General features: G+C 32.8%; 1 protein-coding gene across 3 annotated transcripts in view; it reads left to right on the top strand.

The window, feature by feature from the left end:
• The window catches only part of CSMD3 (CUB and Sushi multiple domains 3), a 586238-nt gene that overhangs the window by 370935 nt on the left and 197788 nt on the right, over nt 1-17515 (top strand). For all 3 annotated transcript variants that reach the window (XM_058820586.1, XM_058820594.1, XM_058820602.1), the window contains 3 exons: nt 5971-6140; nt 13818-13974; nt 17170-17361. In XM_058820586.1, coding sequence (XP_058676569.1) covers nt 5971-6140; nt 13818-13974; nt 17170-17361 — 519 coding nt within the window. The remainder of the gene's footprint in view (nt 1-5970; nt 6141-13817; nt 13975-17169; nt 17362-17515) is intronic.

The raw sequence follows: 17515 nt of genomic DNA on the forward strand, positions 1-17515 counted from the left end.
CTTTCACTTGCCCTTTTCCAGTTTTTTTTTTTTTTCATTCCTTATAAGGCTGTTAAAACCCAGATTGTATTACCTTTCATTATAACTGTCAAGTTTGAATTTATAAACCCTAATTGTTTCTATGTCTGTGTAAAATAATCTGTCTTCATAGCTTCCCAGCCATGTCAAGTGTTTTCCTTTGGCTTTCTTAGGGCTATATGATTTCTTTCCAGACTCCTAAACCTTCACTGGAAGACATTGAAGCTAAAACTTTTTTCTTCTATGCTACTTTCACTTTTTATTTTCATTCTTCTCAGTAGGTCCTAAACAGTCTCTAATTCTGGACTTACAGATTTCCAAGGAATTATGCCCCTGAAATGATAAAAAGCATAAAAAAAGACATAAAATATCTACGGGCAAACTCAATAATTTCTGTCATGTTGCATACTTTTCAGATAATATGGTACATCATCTTTTTCCATCAGAGATTTTTTGCCAAGGTGTTCAGTGATGCAGCTTCTTTGCCAAGCTTTAGTTAAAGTGCTTTTCAAAGAACACTGAGAACAGACATTTCAGAAATATCTGAAAGATTATATTGTTTGAAAGAAAAAAATAACTTCAGCATTGACTGGATATGCATTAATATGGAGCCAAGGAAGGGAAGGTGCTACCACAGAATACATCTGTAGTAAGTTCCCTTATTAGCAGGAGAATGATTGGTACCCTGTGTGCATCTTATTCTATATTCCATTAATCTTACTCCATCTACATAGCTCTATCCATTTCTGTGCATACAAAACATTCAAGATAAAAAGTGCTTTTAATATATTTTGCTTCAAAAAAAATGTCCTTATGCTAGTTTTGAGATTTTTTTTAATATGTGGAATGTTTGGGCAGCATGAATTCTGAGTTTAAGGATTGTGATATCCACTTACAAATTTCATTGATTCATCTCAGAACAAATGAATCCTAAACTTTCTTCTGTTCATCAGAAGTAATTTTATTCCCTTAAATATTTCTTCTGTTGGGTGTGAAAATGTTACATATCTATTATTTTCTTCAGGGATAGGATTCCTGTAAAAAGCAAAACACAGTCATTGAGGTCTCACCATATGTTAGTATAATAGCATTATGATGTGATAAGACTTTTTTTTTGTATTTCTTATGTATTTTTAGATTTTGCATCAAGTTTTAACTGTTCCTCTTCCCCATATGGAAATTTTTGCTAAGTTCCAACAGTTTCAGCACTTCCTGAGTTATTTTGTGGAGGGGTTTTTTTGATTGTTCATGTTTTTGGGATATTTTTTGTTAGTGTTGGGTTTTATTATCTGAATATTAAATTAGTTTAAAGGAAAATCATGCACATTGGTAGTTTAAATTCTTCTAATATAGAATGTGGGTTTTTTAATACAATTTGCCTTGTTAACATTAATTCAAAAGCTCATTTGTCATGCTATTTCTTCATCCTCCTTTGACTGATTGCAATGCAGGAGCATATTATTTAATGTATATGGGACTCCTACCCACTCTTGTCAGCTGGAGGGATCAATTATGAAAAATAACATTAATAATGTAAGTAAGTCTTTCTAAAAAAGCTTTCTTCTGTGTTTGGCCATTGGCCATTTAGCCATTGATGTAAAAATATCTTTTTGTAAAATTATTTCTAGCTCATAAATACAGGATCTTCCCAGATCTGGAAATACTACCTTTCATTATAAGATAAATAATGTAATCATAAACCAGCCAAAGTATATTAAAAGAAAAGTTTAGTACACAAACAGCTGCATGAATCTTTTGATGGTCAGATCAAGTAGGAAGGAGATAACCTCTATTGCAGATACACAATAAGGAATTTCTGTTAATAATTTTTGTCTATATGAAAGGAAGTCTTGTATTTTGGAACAATGTAAAATAAAAGGAAGCCCCATAATTCTTACTGATTGAAGAAGATAATGTTTTTACTTTTTTCATCAGCATAGGGCTCCCTGTCAGAATATAAAAAATGCCTGGAAAACTTGTGATAACCTTATGATTCATGCTATTCACGGAAAGAAAGCTTTAGCAACAACTTAATCCTTTCAGAATTTTTGTGTTACTGTCTCTTTTACTGCTATGTTTTGACAAGAAAGTATTTTCTGGTTTCTGCCAGCCTTCAGTTGAAGAGGTAGAACATCTGAAGACAAACAGCTTTATAAGAAACCCTTTGTTGAGCACTGAATTTAGATACAGTTTCTGAAGTAACTGTTTATTTACAATCTAGTACAAAGTTGTATAAAGATAAAATCCTTTTTGGAATGCTTCTGCGCACTTGCCTTGCCAAGCTGTTGCAATACACAGCCTCCTAACCAAGAGATACCATCTTTTCAAAACACAGGACTCCTAGACATAGCTCTTATCTTTTGATTCTAAAGGGTTGCATTGAAGAAAACAATTTCCCTCTCTCTGAATTTTGATCTGTAGGAGCACAGAGTGTGTTTTTGATTCATAATTACTTATGGCAAGAATTTTAATCTTCAATTCATTGAAGAATTGAGTTCAAATGGTTAAGTTACCCAAATAGATGCATTTCATTCCTTGGTTACAATCACAATGACATTTCACCTGCTTACAAAATTTAAATGCACTAATAAAATTCATCTGTCTTATAATGGAAAGGTGAAATGAACACACATTCATAACCAAAAGCATCACAGTCTGTTACTGCAATTATCTTGTTATAGAATTTTTTATTTTTCATTATTTTTCTTTTGATTTTTTTTGTTTATTTTCCTTTCTAACACTGAAATAAATCTATTTTTTTTGTCACAGTCTGAAAACAGTAATTGACTTCAGTAATTTACTTGCTGTTACATCCTTCTACTTTATATTAGGCTGAATTTAAGTATTTGTGAAAATATATCTGGATGTGGAATATTTTTCCTATTTTTCTTTGTACAAGAGCAGTGTGTAAGGCAGGTTCCAAGTTTCAGCAGAAACAAGAAGAATTTTTTTAAAAACACAAAACTTTATTAATAAAGCAGCCTGATTTTTATCTCCGTTGAACAGGGAATATTACTAAAATGAAACATAAATACAGTAACAAAATATTTTTAAATTCTGATAACAGCTCCACGTATGATTTAAAGAATAGTTACAGACTCTCTGATCCACTGTAATTTTTCCTTTACTTTTGAAGTACTGTTTTGTCACCTCTTTTATATGCTTTCCTGTTTACACATATTCCTTTAATTTCATCCTGGTTTGCCTATTAAGTTTCTTTTTAACTTTCATTCACTGTAATGCCTGTTAAAATTATTTTCCAAACACTTTGAAAAAATTGCATGTGTTTAATATTTGGATTTATTTTAAACTTAAGAACTCCATTGACATTACTTTTTCTGGACACTTTTTTACTCAGCACTTAAATGCAAATATAATTATTATGGTCTTTTTTTATCTTTCCTTCAGTATTAATATCAGAGAATAGAAAGAAACTGTAAGTCCCATGAAGCTCTATGTGATTTTAAACAATATATGTTTATAGATAGGAGTGGAGATTCTCACATAGAACTCTCTGTGCTGCAGTTTGGAATGTCTTGCAATATTAATTGTGGACCTTCCCAGTTTGATTTAGCACTTGTTCCAAAATATAGCCCTAACTCCTGTCTTTGTCTGAGCATGTGTTTGATGCTTTGTGGTTAGTTGTTCTGTTGTAGTTTTTTAAGCCATAATTTGCACTGACAGGAGGCAAGGAGAGAAGCCAGGAACTAACTGTTGATTTTGTCAGAATTCTGCTGAGAAGTGTACAAAAGAAGCAACTGGAGGACTGTGTGCCTCCATGGAACTGTGATGTTGCTATGGGAGAAATTCTATTGTACTGTGGTTTTTGGCACTGTGTTTACTAAACTAGCTTTCTTGTCCGCTAACATAAGATACAAAGAATCTCAGAATGGTTTGGGTTGGAAGGAACCTTTGAAGATCATGTGGTACATCCATTTACCGTAGGCAGAAACATTTTTCAGTCAATCATGTTGCTCAAGCCCTATTCAACCTGAATTTGGACACTTCCAGGGATAGGACATCCACAACTTGGAATACAATATTCTCTCTAAATTCAGAAAATCATATTGATAAATACGATGACATGAAACACAACAACAAGTTCACATCCTTCTTCTTAACAGGAAACTTAGCATACTTGTAAAACATTAGCTGAAATTGTCTTAACAGTTAGCTTACTGCTGTGTTCAGATTTAAAAAAATTGCTTTGAATTACAGCTCTGAAATAGCCCAGAGTTGTTGGATCAACTTAATACCATAATTACCTTGTGCCTTTTGGCTTTTATATCCCTCTGGATTGTGAAAAGAGATCTCTCAATCCTGAAATTACAATCATCTTACTCCTTTCTGTTGTAATTCAAAGTGACCTATGCATCTTTGAAATAGGAAATACCCATTTATTTGAGAGTGCAATAAAAGGATAACTGTGATCGTGTGGAATAGGAGGTTTTCCACTTCTGCCTAGATTGGGTGTATCCCGCTGTTCCAGGACAAAATAATGTCACCTGAATTATTTGGGTACTTGTTCTATATTGTTGAATGAGATGTAGTCATCAAGCATTTGTTCTTCAATCTGTGCCTGATTTGGATTTCTGTGCAATGTCTGCTTCAGCTGCATACAGAAAGGGTAGTTTATCAAGCTGGGGTTTTTTTTGTCATTGCTGTCATTTAATTTCATGTACAAAGGATATATTTTATTATCCTGAATATTACTCAAACAAGTCTAGGGTGGAAATTATAAAAATGCTAATAACAAATAAAAGCTTTTAGAATAGACACCATAGTTTGCCTAAACATCTTCTAAAACATTAAGATTACCGTGGAGTTTTACACAACAATATTACTTATTCTGTGAAATTATAAATCAACTAAATTTCCAGGTTTAAATAAATGAGATGCATTCTCATGAGGATAAAATAAGTGGCTACTGAAATAATCCTGAAAACAAACATAAACCCAGAAAATTTAATGTTACAGTTAAATTCAAAGATAATCTAAATCTGTTAAAAAGACAGGAAATACTCCCGTACTTTCCACTATAATGGCCACATACAAAGCTTAAATAAAAAGGGAAGCAAAGAATTGTAATAGTATTTCAGTGTCTACTTAAAATACGTGGTAACTAAATGCTAAAAATTACTTAATTAAAATTATATATAGTCCAATATATGATAGGAGATGAAAGTTAGTTTATAATACCTAATGAAGCATTGCCACAAGTGTTTATGTTTCTAGGTTTTTTTTTGTTGATTAAATGAATTGCCAAAGTCTTGGACTACAAGGTATACTTCTTGAAATAAAAACTTGAATTACTTGTATTACTTGAAAATTATTAAATTAATTATTTTTCCCCTGAGACTTATGTTTCTCTTATTTACTTGTTATTGATTTTTTTCTATATTTATCTGGTAGCTATAACATAATATTTTACTACTGTAATTTACACCATTGACTATGTTGGTTATCTTGGTTAAAAAATACCAGAGGAAAAAAATTATTTTTTTCATTAATCTATGTGAAAATTTAGGTACCTACACATATATATATTGATTAATATGTGTGTATAAATAAATAAATACTCTATAAATTTATAGAATTCTTCTACTTCCATTTAATTTGCACATCTTTATGAATTTCAGTGTTGGAGAAATTGAAACAAATACAACAAAATTCAAGGAAGATCCTATAAAACAATATGATTATCAAATATGTAATTTATATGGTTTTAACTCTCAGTGGTTTTTACCTACTTTTACTAAAGTATTGCAATTTAAAAATATTCTTGTAGTCTCCAATCACCATCATGATCATGTACTTAAAACTGGATTTTAGATATTAATAAACATTATTAATGTTGAGCTAGGTTACATTAACATTACCATTATCACCATTACTAAAATATTTATGTGTTTTATTAAAGCATGCCTTAACTTTTTTTTTTTTCAATTGCAGCTGAATGTGGAGCCTCCACAACAAATAATGAAGGAATCTTACTGTCCCCCAATTATCCTCTTAACTATGAAAACAACCATGAATGTATTTATAGCATTCAGGTACAAGCAGGGAAAGGAATCAATATTTCTGCAAGAACATTTCACTTAGCCCAAGGAGATGTTCTTAAGGTATGTAATCCTGTAATTTATTTGTTATTTCTCAACTTCTAGTACCTCCCATCACTGAGGTTTATCTGCAATAGTACAGTACCAGGTAAGTGGATATAAAGCATCTCTTACAAAATATCTTTCTAAACTGGTTCCATTTTTAAGAAGTTAAAAATTAGGCACCCTCAGGTGCCCCCATAGTCTGTTTCTTAATACATGTTTTTCTAACCAGAGATAATTAAAAAAGAAGTTGAAAAAATGAAACAAATGTTGCCTTAATGGTTATGAGTATTGTATCTTCAGTGTTAAATATTCATCAATTACTTCTTTGGATTTGTTTTCTTCCACAGTATCTCCATAATTTGAGCTGCGATGTAAACATAATAAGACATAATGCAACACCCATAACTTTAATTTAACACTGCCTAAATACTGCCTATTGTACATAAGTTTTACATTTTAAATTACTCTAATCTGATGTGCATGGAAAAAAGAAATAACAAGAGGGAAAGAGGGATACTATAACTTACCAGAGTTTTAGACCGTGTTTTCCCCCTGTCTTTGATTTGTTCATAGATTTTATTATTGTACTCCAAAAAATATACTTCCAGATACATGTATTACTTAACCATCTACACATTTAAAACCGATGTTGGTCAGGGTGTCTTTTCACATATGCCATCTGCAATAGCACACCAATGCAATAAGATATCTGTGATTAAATAATTGTCCAATTCTTCAGAATATGTAATTTAATTAAATTTGCCTCTGTGAAATCAAAGGAACAAGAGGTACCATGCCACTCATGTTTGATGTAAAAAAGTTTTTCTGCCATATTCTTATTACTTATGTAATAAGTACCCTGTACTTATTAGATAAGAAGGATTATGAAAATATGTATTCCTAAGAAACAACCCGGATTCATACTGGGGTTTATCTCATCTAACTGTAACCATCTGTGCATTAGGGTGGGGTTTCTGTCTTTAGTTGTCAGACACAGGCATTTCCAAAATGGGCTAATTATATAAAGTATGAGCAGACCTAAACCACTAATGTAAAATTAAATTGGGCATCAAAAAGAAAAAGCAAATCAAATGGTTTTTAAAAAATACTATGCTCTTCTTAAAGCAAAAGAGAAGCAAAGAAAAATTAACCAAAAGGTATTAGATACCCAGAATGCACAGGTGTGTTTATTTTATATTAAATTTGTTGTTTATTTGAGAACCAAGTGGGATACCCTTTAAGTGTTACATTAATTAATTTTGAAAGATTTAATTTGAAAGCTGTTTAGCATTTATTGAAATGTAAGCAGTAGGGAAAAAATACCTCAAACCAACCAATGAACCAATCAGAGCAATTGTTCAATTAACTGTTGGCCAATAAAAGCATCTGAATGGATTTTTCTCAGGATTTTTAGGCTGCAACCCTTCAACTCTATTATCTTAATTTAAAATATATACTACTGTGAGAATGGAGATACAGTTGTGTGCAGTTAGATAAATAGAAATTAATATAAAAATAAAAAAATTCAACTTTTTTTTCTTTTTCTGATCTAATAATTTATGACTTTTCAAGGGCCATTTGAACCATATGCACCTCAGATGTTTAACTTGACAATCTTTACTCAGAGACTTAGAGAAGAAAATTTTGCTATAATGCTGCTACTCATTTAATGTGAAATTAAGAGCAATGCAAAATTAATTCTAAATAGATGGAGGCCAGCACTCAGCTGTAAATATCAGTGGCAGAAATATTTGCTGTATATTGTAGGTGTATTTTTTAAATGAAATTAGTGTTGTGTAATTAGAGTGTTTGTTTTTCAAGTCAGTAACCTTGAATTATAATGAGCTGAAATTCGTCCCTATTAAAAAAATCCAAAACAAACTCTAAGAGGTATTCTTGATTATGACTATCACTTTTTTCAGTCTATCTGACATCATAGCAAGTCAGAGGCACTCAGCCTTTGCAATTGTGGGAAGAAATAACTCTAGAATCCATTGTGTTTTTTCCGGCCTCCTTTCTTAGATTAAATTCTCACAAACTGTCTTAATTATATCACTCTCTTCTTTCATGTGTTCATTTGATAAAGAAAAATTCTTCAGGGAGCACATTACCAGTCACACATTCCTAACCTTTTCTCCCAGAATCAATTCTGCAGTTATCTGTTGATCCCTTTTTATGATCCTACTCTACTCTGAAAAAGGAAATATTTGACTGTTTTGCTGATTTTGGAGAATCACCTTTTGTCTACAGGAATAGAACATGGGGGTTATATTTTAGTTTTAAATGAATCATTAATAGCCAACAAATGCTTTTAACCTTAAATATATATCACTACTTTAAACATAACCTTTAATATGTATCACTACTTTGTAACTGGGAGGAACTGAAGTTAAAAAAAGAAAATATTCATCCTGTCTTCAAAACAACCAAATAACATATAGTGAATACAGGGTTTCATGTCAGCTGTGAAAGAGGGAGGCTGTAGTAGTCACCATTTTAAAACCAAGATACTTAAAACACCAGCTCCTAGAGTAGTATTCCTTCCCTTAAACACAAATGAAGCAACTCCATATTTCATGGTTAAAACTCAGTTTTTTAGTGACAAGCTTGGATAATCCATCTCTTTTCACCAGAAGCTAGAGATGAAAATGTTGGCAAGGAAGTTAGTAATGTGCTTTGTGTTACTTTTTCTTGCAGCTAGGACTTTTAGATCACTAGAGGTATGCTGCTAAAATTCCATTCAAAGTCTAAATAGACTGAGTATTCTAATAAAATTTTGACAAATTCTTTAATGAAGCCATGAGGTCTGCTGCTTGCCACATGGGTTAACTGACAGGCACTGTGACTGAAACAATGAAACAGCTGTACTGGGAATGCAGCCTTAGAGTGAAACAGCATATTTAACACAAGTAAATCACCACCCTTACTATTACCTCAGGGACAGAGAAGGAGGAGTTCCCATTTGTCAGTTCTGAACTGGTATAAAACAGAGGTTTCAGAGCATATAATTTGTTTTTCATTTGCTTCATTTAGTATTCAATTCTCTTGTTCTCCTTTCAATGTAACTGCTCTGGCTACTTACATTAATGGTGTAGTTCTTTTTGGGTTTTATTAGAAACTGCAATAAATATATAAATATCTCTACCTTTTGTGTGTGTGTGTAGGGATATAACCTGCTCTTGAAAGTGCCATATATTGCTCTAATATTTATGAAAGTTATATGAAGACATATGAGGAATTTAGGATCTGTGCAATCACTGCAAGCCAGTTTATTTAATATTAATCTCAGAAACTCTGTAACTTGCTTCCTTCTTTGAAATTGTACAGATAATTGAGTCTGTGTGCTATCTTTCCATAATTCAATACTTTTAGAGTAAACTACCTATGTGGGAGGCAAGGATAAATTATGCATTTTTTCCAAAGTATGAAAATATTTCTACCTGGCTTTTTTCCCCCTGCTTTTATCTCCATCCACCAATTTTACTCATAAACTCTCTAGTCTCTGCTAGCTGTAAGCAAGTCCTTGAGATATACATAGAAAGAACAGAGTTACCATTGTTCTACTTCCCTGAATAGTCCATTGATAGTAGTGAACGTGTTATTTGTGTTGTAAATCTGTTGAGTGTAGAAAATATTCTTTTATATCAAGGGTATTTTAACATACTTTTCAATTTACAGGGAAAAAGGACCTTTATTAAAATTGAAACTTGGACATGGCTAATATAATTATTTTCTTTATTTTCAGTAGATTTCAGCATAAATAAAAATGTCCCTGTGCATGGTACTAATTAATAGGTAGTTTTCTGGTAATGTTTAAATAAAAGAAAATGCCATAAAACAAACCACCTCCAAAAATTCTGCAGACAGATTTCATTGAGTAACCCTAAAACAAAGGAGACAGGAACACTGATTATAAAAATGACCCTTTTTCTCTTTTGAAGCAGACTTTGTGCTTGGCTTTATGTAGCATGAGACATTGTGATAGCTGATATTGCATCTCTGTGGAAAAATGGATTTAAGAATTATTTTTAATAACATTCTAAAGCAATCTCTCTTTTTCCTTTCACTAAAGCACTCACTGCAGCAACAGGCAGGTAACAGCGTGTCAGCAAACAGAACTGGCACTCGCTTCTCTTCGGCTGTGCTTGGCACAGCACTGTCTGTGCTCCTGCCAAATACAGAGGAGTCACTTTTACTGCATTTGTTCATTGTCTCCTCTGTGGGCCAGATTTTAAATGTGTGCACATGATCCAGTTTTTGAGGGGTTTGGGCAAATACTTTGAAGGGATGTGATGTTCAGATCTTTTTGTTAATTTGTTTCTTAAGAATCTTCATGTTTATAATAATAATACTTTTAGCAATATCATCCTGAATATGACTGAGAAAAAGGTAATAAATGCTGGGGACAAACCCCCCACCCCCTCACCCCCCCAAACATATGGACCCTTTTCTTTCTTTATATTAGTGCTTCTATTCACGTGTGATATACATTTGACAGGGCGTTGACAGCCTCAGTTCTGAGCTGCTGATTTTATGTTATTTCTTCTCTTTATAAAGGAACAGATCTTCGTATCCATATGCCTTTTATGTTTCAATGGAAAATTTCAAAAATAGCTTGATTAAAATGCACAAATTTTATACATTCACTTATGATACTCCCTTGGTAAAATTTTATATAGTTAAATAAATTAGCAGAAAAAAGGGCATTGATTTCCATTTAAAATTTGTTGGTAATGGAGCCACTTAAGAAATTAGCAAGTTTTATTTTCCCCCTAATTGCAAATGCAAATAACACTTCCTTCAAAAATTGAATATAACATCTATTAGTTCAAAAATTTAGGTATAGTGTTTCCTATTAGCATCCTGCCCTGTAACATTTGAACATATTATTGTGGTACGAAGAACATTAAGACAATTTTCTGTGCCTTTTTTCCTTTATGAGTTAATAATTTAAAAGATTGGGTCATTAAATACTTAATAAAGATAAACCTCTGTTTTCTGAATAGTTTGTTACTTGCATAACAAGCATTATCTAGTCATGAATAAATTATCTTTGAATTAATGTTACAGGTTGACTTTAAGAAAAATTTATCCAAGTGAATAATATTTTTATGATTATTCTTGGACTTATCTTTAGCACCCAACTGACTTAAATCTAGATGTACTGGCAAGGCCTATAAGAAAGTATATCCATATTTTTAAAAAAAGCTAATTGTACTTCCTTAATTCACATGTAATATTGCCTTCCAAAAGAATTATGAAGCTGAATTGCTAACTCTTTCAAAATAATTAGTTGCCACCTAGTTTAACAAGGTTAGAAAGAAAACATTGGTTCTGCAATTCTCAGAAGGGTCTGCTACCATTTTATGGCAAGCTAAATGGTATAATTTAAATTATTCTGTAAATTTCCATATTTTTTTTCCTGTTACATCAAATGTAGTAGGGAAATGAAAATGTGACCTAAATTGAGAGTTACACTACAAAACATGCATTCATTTATTGTCCTAAGGGAGACCCCAGTGTCTTAGGAAGAGGGATACTTTTAATGTCTGAAAAACAGCAAACACAAGAAAAAAATAATTCAATTTAGTGTTCAGATGAATCACAATCCTGCCTCAGCCAAATGCATTTCTCCTACTCAAATGAATCAGTTTCAGAAGTGTTAAATACTTTAAATTCTGTTCCTTCATAGAAATTATATAGGTTTAAAAACATACAGTGTGACAGCTGCTTAGCCCATGAAATAGAATGAATATTAACTAATGAGAGATGTCAGTGGACTAATGTGCAAGATTTAATGTGGTAGGACACCTAACAAAATTGGCAATAAATTGTGTCTAGGGAAATTGTAACATGAAGAAAATTGGTATCATGACATGGCTTGTTCAAAGTTTGTGTGAGACATTGAAAATAGTTGGTATCACTTCTTACCAGCTTCCTTTGGTTAAGTATTAGTGATACACAGATAGCAGGAAATGGTTTGCTCTTACATAGCTTTTAAAACTAAATAAATCCTGAATCCTGGGTTATTATTAATTATAAGTAGGTTCAAGCTGGGTTTTGTTTAAGTCTGTCATGATGTAAATATCTCTGCTGGATAGCAGCACTTCTCCTGAAAAGGATATTTTCCTTTCACTTGCTAAAACAAAACTAAGTGCATTTCAGATTTATTTTCCTGGATTGGTTGGGATTTTTTTGTTTGGTTTTGGTTTGGGTTGGTTTTAGTTTTGTTTTCTTTCCTTGGGGTTAGTTTTGGGGCTTTTTTTCTTTTTCTGAAAGGCAAGACATCTATTTTAATACTGCTTTATATATTGAAATTATTTCTTGGTTGATATGCATTAATTAAAATTGTTCCTTCTTTCCTGGTTTCTTACTTTTAGTCCATATGAGGAAATTGGCTTTTAAATTTAAGTTTGCCTGGAATTATTTGCTTGTGTCACTAAAAACCCGAGGAATCATGTCAAGTGACGTCGTGCATCTTAAACTCCTGTACAATTATTTTACTCATTACACAAAGCTAGAAGTCATTTACTTGTTTTATTTCAGCATTTAATTAAATATAAAGTCTTTTTTATTACTAGAGACATGAGGATTTCTGGAAAATAGGAATTAGGTGTGTAACTCATTCTTACAGATAGGGAACAGGCATCATAATACTTCACATTTTCTTTTTGTCTTACTTCTATTGCTGGTGTATTTGTTATGATTTCATTCTGATGAAGACTCCTGTCTAAAAATGCAAACTTTGTTTGTAAATAATAGAATTAAATAGAATTTAGAACTGCAGACGAATTAGTGTCTTTTAATAAGGCTTTACAATTTCCCCTTATTGCAATTTGAAAATTATTCAAAGGTCAATTTACTCATTTGCAAATGAAATTTTTCATAAAACACATCAATCAATGTTTTAGTTATTGTAGAAGTCCCTAAATAAATCCTACTGGAAATAATATGTGGGAGAGCAATTATAGTAAATTATAGGAATTTTTTTAGGAATTACAGGAATACAACAACCTGTGGTGTTTTAAAGCAACCAGATTTGTAGGGAAATTTCTTGAGAATTGTTAGAAGATTTTTCTATATATTTATTATTCTGATAGATGGAAAACAGCAACACTTGAAGAAAAATCAATAATAAAAATGCAGTACTGTGATTTACATATATATTACATACTCTTTCAGTTTACAGAAGCAGTGGTTAAATTTATTTCCTAGTCTCCTTTTACTTCCTAGTTATATTTTAACCTGTCTTCACAGGATAAAAAGCCACCTCAGGTTTCTTTAAAAGACCAAATATGTGAGATTTTCTGTTCCGCCACCTCAGACTAGAGGCAGACACACGTTATAGGTGTTTGCTGATAGTTAGTGATCAGCATGACAATACTGACCGTGAAAGAGAAAACACAGAGACCTCAACAACAGAGCTGATGTGGCACCTCTGCCCCCTTCTATTGTCATGTAAAAAATGAATTGACATATTTTAAACTACATTTGAAAATTCACCACACCTAAATCAACCTAAGTCAAGAGAGGCAAATAGTATATCTAAACAGTACTTCAGGTTGGCTGGAAATAGATCTCCCTTGACAAAACCGTTCTTCCTCTTAATGCAGATGTACAGAATTGTTTTGTGAGTAAAAGATATCTTCTTTTCTTTTTCTTTCTTCATAACTGTAAAACTCACATTTTTTACAGATCTATGATGGCAAAGACAACACTGCTCACCTGCTGGGAGCATATACTGGGGCATCATTAAGAGGCCTGACACTAAGTAGCACTTCAAATCATTTATGGCTGGAATTTAACTCGGACATGGAGGGCACTGATGAAGGTTTTCAGCTTGTGTATACCAGTAAGTATTTAAGTAGGAATAGATTTATACTTTTAATGGAATGAAAATTCTGCACTCATAAGATGAAAATGCAGTTAATTACAATTATGGAAGAAATTAACAAAAAATTACTTATCAAAATAATATACTTTCATTGCTGTACCTCACAAAAACCCAAAACACACAGCGTACTGAAAGCTGGCTTTGACATTTTATCTGGTACATAAATTGCTGTTGTTTTTCTAGAGGGGTATTTTTCAATTTTGGAGAACATAAGAAAAAACAGGGTAAGTTTAAGTTAATTGTTTTAGCACATAAAAATATTGAAGTATGTGAGTAGTTTAAAAGATGCAACCAAAAGGCATTGCTTCACAAAGATTAGTCACAAGTAAGGAAATTCTCCTTCTTAAGACTAATCTCTGATATTTACCTTGCTTTTTTTTCTAAGCTTGGATTATTGTTTAGAACCAAAATGATAAAGAAAAGTTCCTAACAAAAACCGATATATGGACATGAGCTATGAAGATGAGGAGAGGAAAACAAAATTTCTGATATCCAGCTTAGAGGTTATATGGAAGAAGCCATATACATGAACTTTACCAAGTGTCTGTTTCTGAAAATTGTTGCGCATGACTATTGACTATTGACACTATGTAGTGTGTATGACTTTTTAAATGTATAATTTTTTGTGCTGTCACTGAATTATTATGTAGAACTAATATTTTCCAAGCAGGACAGTGTTATAAGGTAATTATGCAATGCAGCTATCAACATATTTTCTTTGTCCTTGTGCTCAAATCATTCATTTTTCACCTGTTCAAAAATTGTTCATTTAAAGGCTCAACATTCAACATAATGTTTTTAAAAGTAATTCTGATAAACAATAGCATAATTCTTGCAGTATGAAAGGAAAATACTTCAAGATAATAAAAGAGTATGTAATTACTTTTCAGATGAAAGTTGCATAATTATATTCTGTATTAGCATGTGATAGGATAGGACTGTACCCAGTGATTAAAGATAGGATGTTCAGTGCTGTGTTGCTATATAAGTGTCAAGGAATTTAATTTTTCATATTTTTATAGGTAGAACCAAACCCAGCACTTGAACCTTATCAATAACATTTCCTGTCTTTTGAGATATTCATATTAGAGTACACTTCTTAGCCTGAAGAATTCTTAACCTGAAGAGTGATGAATCTTCTTTTGCTGATAGTGGTAGAATTTAAATAAAAAAAAAGTAGTCCAGAAGAAGGTAGCAGAGATGATCAAAGGCCTGGAACACCTCTCCTATGAAAAAAGGCTAAGTGATTTAGGGGTCTTCAGCCTGGAGGCTCTGGGGAGACCTTTTAGGATGTTCCAGTGCCTAAAGAGAGCCTACAAGAAAGATTGGGAGAGACTCTTTGCAAGGACATGTGATAACAGGACGAGGGGTACTGGCCTTAAATGGAAAGAGGGCACATTTAGATTGGATACAAGGAAGTGCTCAGTCTGAGCGCTGCGAGGATCCATAAGCCAGAAGAAACGGTGCAGACCTCCCAGTCAGAGCTGCCACCTGTGCTCTGAGAAGTGTCCACCATTCTGCCTTTAGTCAGGTTGGAATAGCACCAACAAACCAGGTAGTCTCTCTACCAAGGCCATGGAAGCTCCACCCTTCAGAGAGGCATTCTCCCTGTGTGCTGTCCCCCACACACTGCCCCACCAGGCCCTGGCTGGGGCACCACACCCTCTGCCTGCTCTGGTCACACGCAGTTAAGGCAGAAAAATACTGCTAGCTCCTGTGGTTGGGCAGTGGAGGTACATGGTCACCCTCACAGGGTGATCAGTTAAAAAGTTGACTTTGGTTCTGTCTCTGTAAGAAGGCTGTCCAGAAATGAGGATATATTAGGGATCAAGGCAGATTTGAACTTCTTTTCACAGTGTGGTCAGAAGTTTTCTTAGAAGGGAGGTAATTTTAACTGGTCAATATGTGTCCAGATCAGCATTGTCAAAAATGGTTCTTCATCTGGGACTCACGTTAATGTCTTTCAGAGCTTCTGCAGCATACACTGTACTAAGAAACAACAGTTTAGGAATGAGAAAAATTCAGCTCAGAGGTTGTGGAGGCTGAGACATGTTCAGTCATACATGAAATGAACTGAAGGAAGAACCACAAAGATACAACATTTGATATATTTTTTTGCTTTGTTTCCTTTTTTTCTTAGCAGCCTTACTGAACATTTACAATGCATTTACACGTATTTTGCCTGTAAAATAAAATAAAGAAGATTTTTTTTTTCAATAAAGAATAGTAATGCACCATCTGAGGAGAGATTGTGAAAGGCTACCAACAGTTGACCTGATGGACAGATACTGTGTGAATGATTTGTTGAACAAAGTAGACATGAAAATCCCTTCATTTCCTCCCATATTACCTATGTATAGGAATAGCAATCTGATACAAAGGCTCTATTTTTTTGCCTATATACATGATAGTGGTAAAATTATTTGATTAGGAAAAAAAGTGAAATTTCAAGTTGCTTCTCAGTTAATAACAGAAAACTTGATTTGGAATAGAAAATTTTTCTCCGAAATTGCAGTTTATTTTTCCCTATAAGTTAGCATACCTCCCTGTTTCCATGTAATGCATTGTTATTATGTTTTCTTCTTGTTTCCAGTCTCTTAAGTCTCAAAAATGTCCAATTTGTTAGGCTTGAGTTCTCTCTATTATGATTTTCATTGATTCCTGCACGTAGTTCTTAAATTTACGAACTACTGAACAAAAGATTAGCATAGGGATTGATGAAAAATAGCATTTTTTCTTTGCTGCCACAGGTGCTATTGTGCTGCTATTGTTACAATGCAAAATAATGAGAAATCTGCTGTTGTTTGGTTTATGAACCTTTAAATATCTATTAAGAAGTGGACAGTACCTTTAGCTTCTAGTTTATAATTCATCATAAAATTTAAAAAATGATTGATCTTGATATTGGATTTTTTATGTCTTAAATTGAACTCTTAGGAAAATTGAATTTATGACACAGCTTGGTCATGCTCTGGGAAAGGTGTATAGGCACTTATCCTACTTAGAATGCTTAATAACAGAGAAGAAATCCTAAAGATGTTATTATATGTAGTTTGAAAATGATTGATTTCCACTGAAAACCAGAAAATCTGGATTTCTTTAATGTATTTATCTGTTTGATTCTGTAAATGCAACATTTTATTCCTCACACAGGTTTTGAGCTGTCACATTGTGAGGACCCTGGTGTGCCACAGTTTGGATATAAAATTAGTGACCAAGGTCATTTTGCTGGGAGTACCATAATTTATGGATGCAATCCAGGTTACACACTCCATGGAAGTAGCCTTCTAAAGTGTATGACTGGGGAAAGAAGGGCATGGGACTATCCTCTACCATCATGCATTGGTATTACACTCTTCTATTTTTTTTTTTTTGTTTCTTTACTGTTTTGGTTTTTTTTGAATGCAAGAACGAAAAAATATTCTAAGGATTGTTATATCTATGTAAAATCTGATGTGTATGACCTGATCTGATATGTGTAGAGATCTATTTACACAGG

Source organism: Ammospiza caudacuta, chromosome 1, assembly GCF_027887145.1.
Source record: "Ammospiza caudacuta isolate bAmmCau1 chromosome 1, bAmmCau1.pri, whole genome shotgun sequence".
In the NCBI taxonomy this organism is placed as follows: Eukaryota; Metazoa; Chordata; class Aves; order Passeriformes; family Passerellidae; genus Ammospiza; species Ammospiza caudacuta.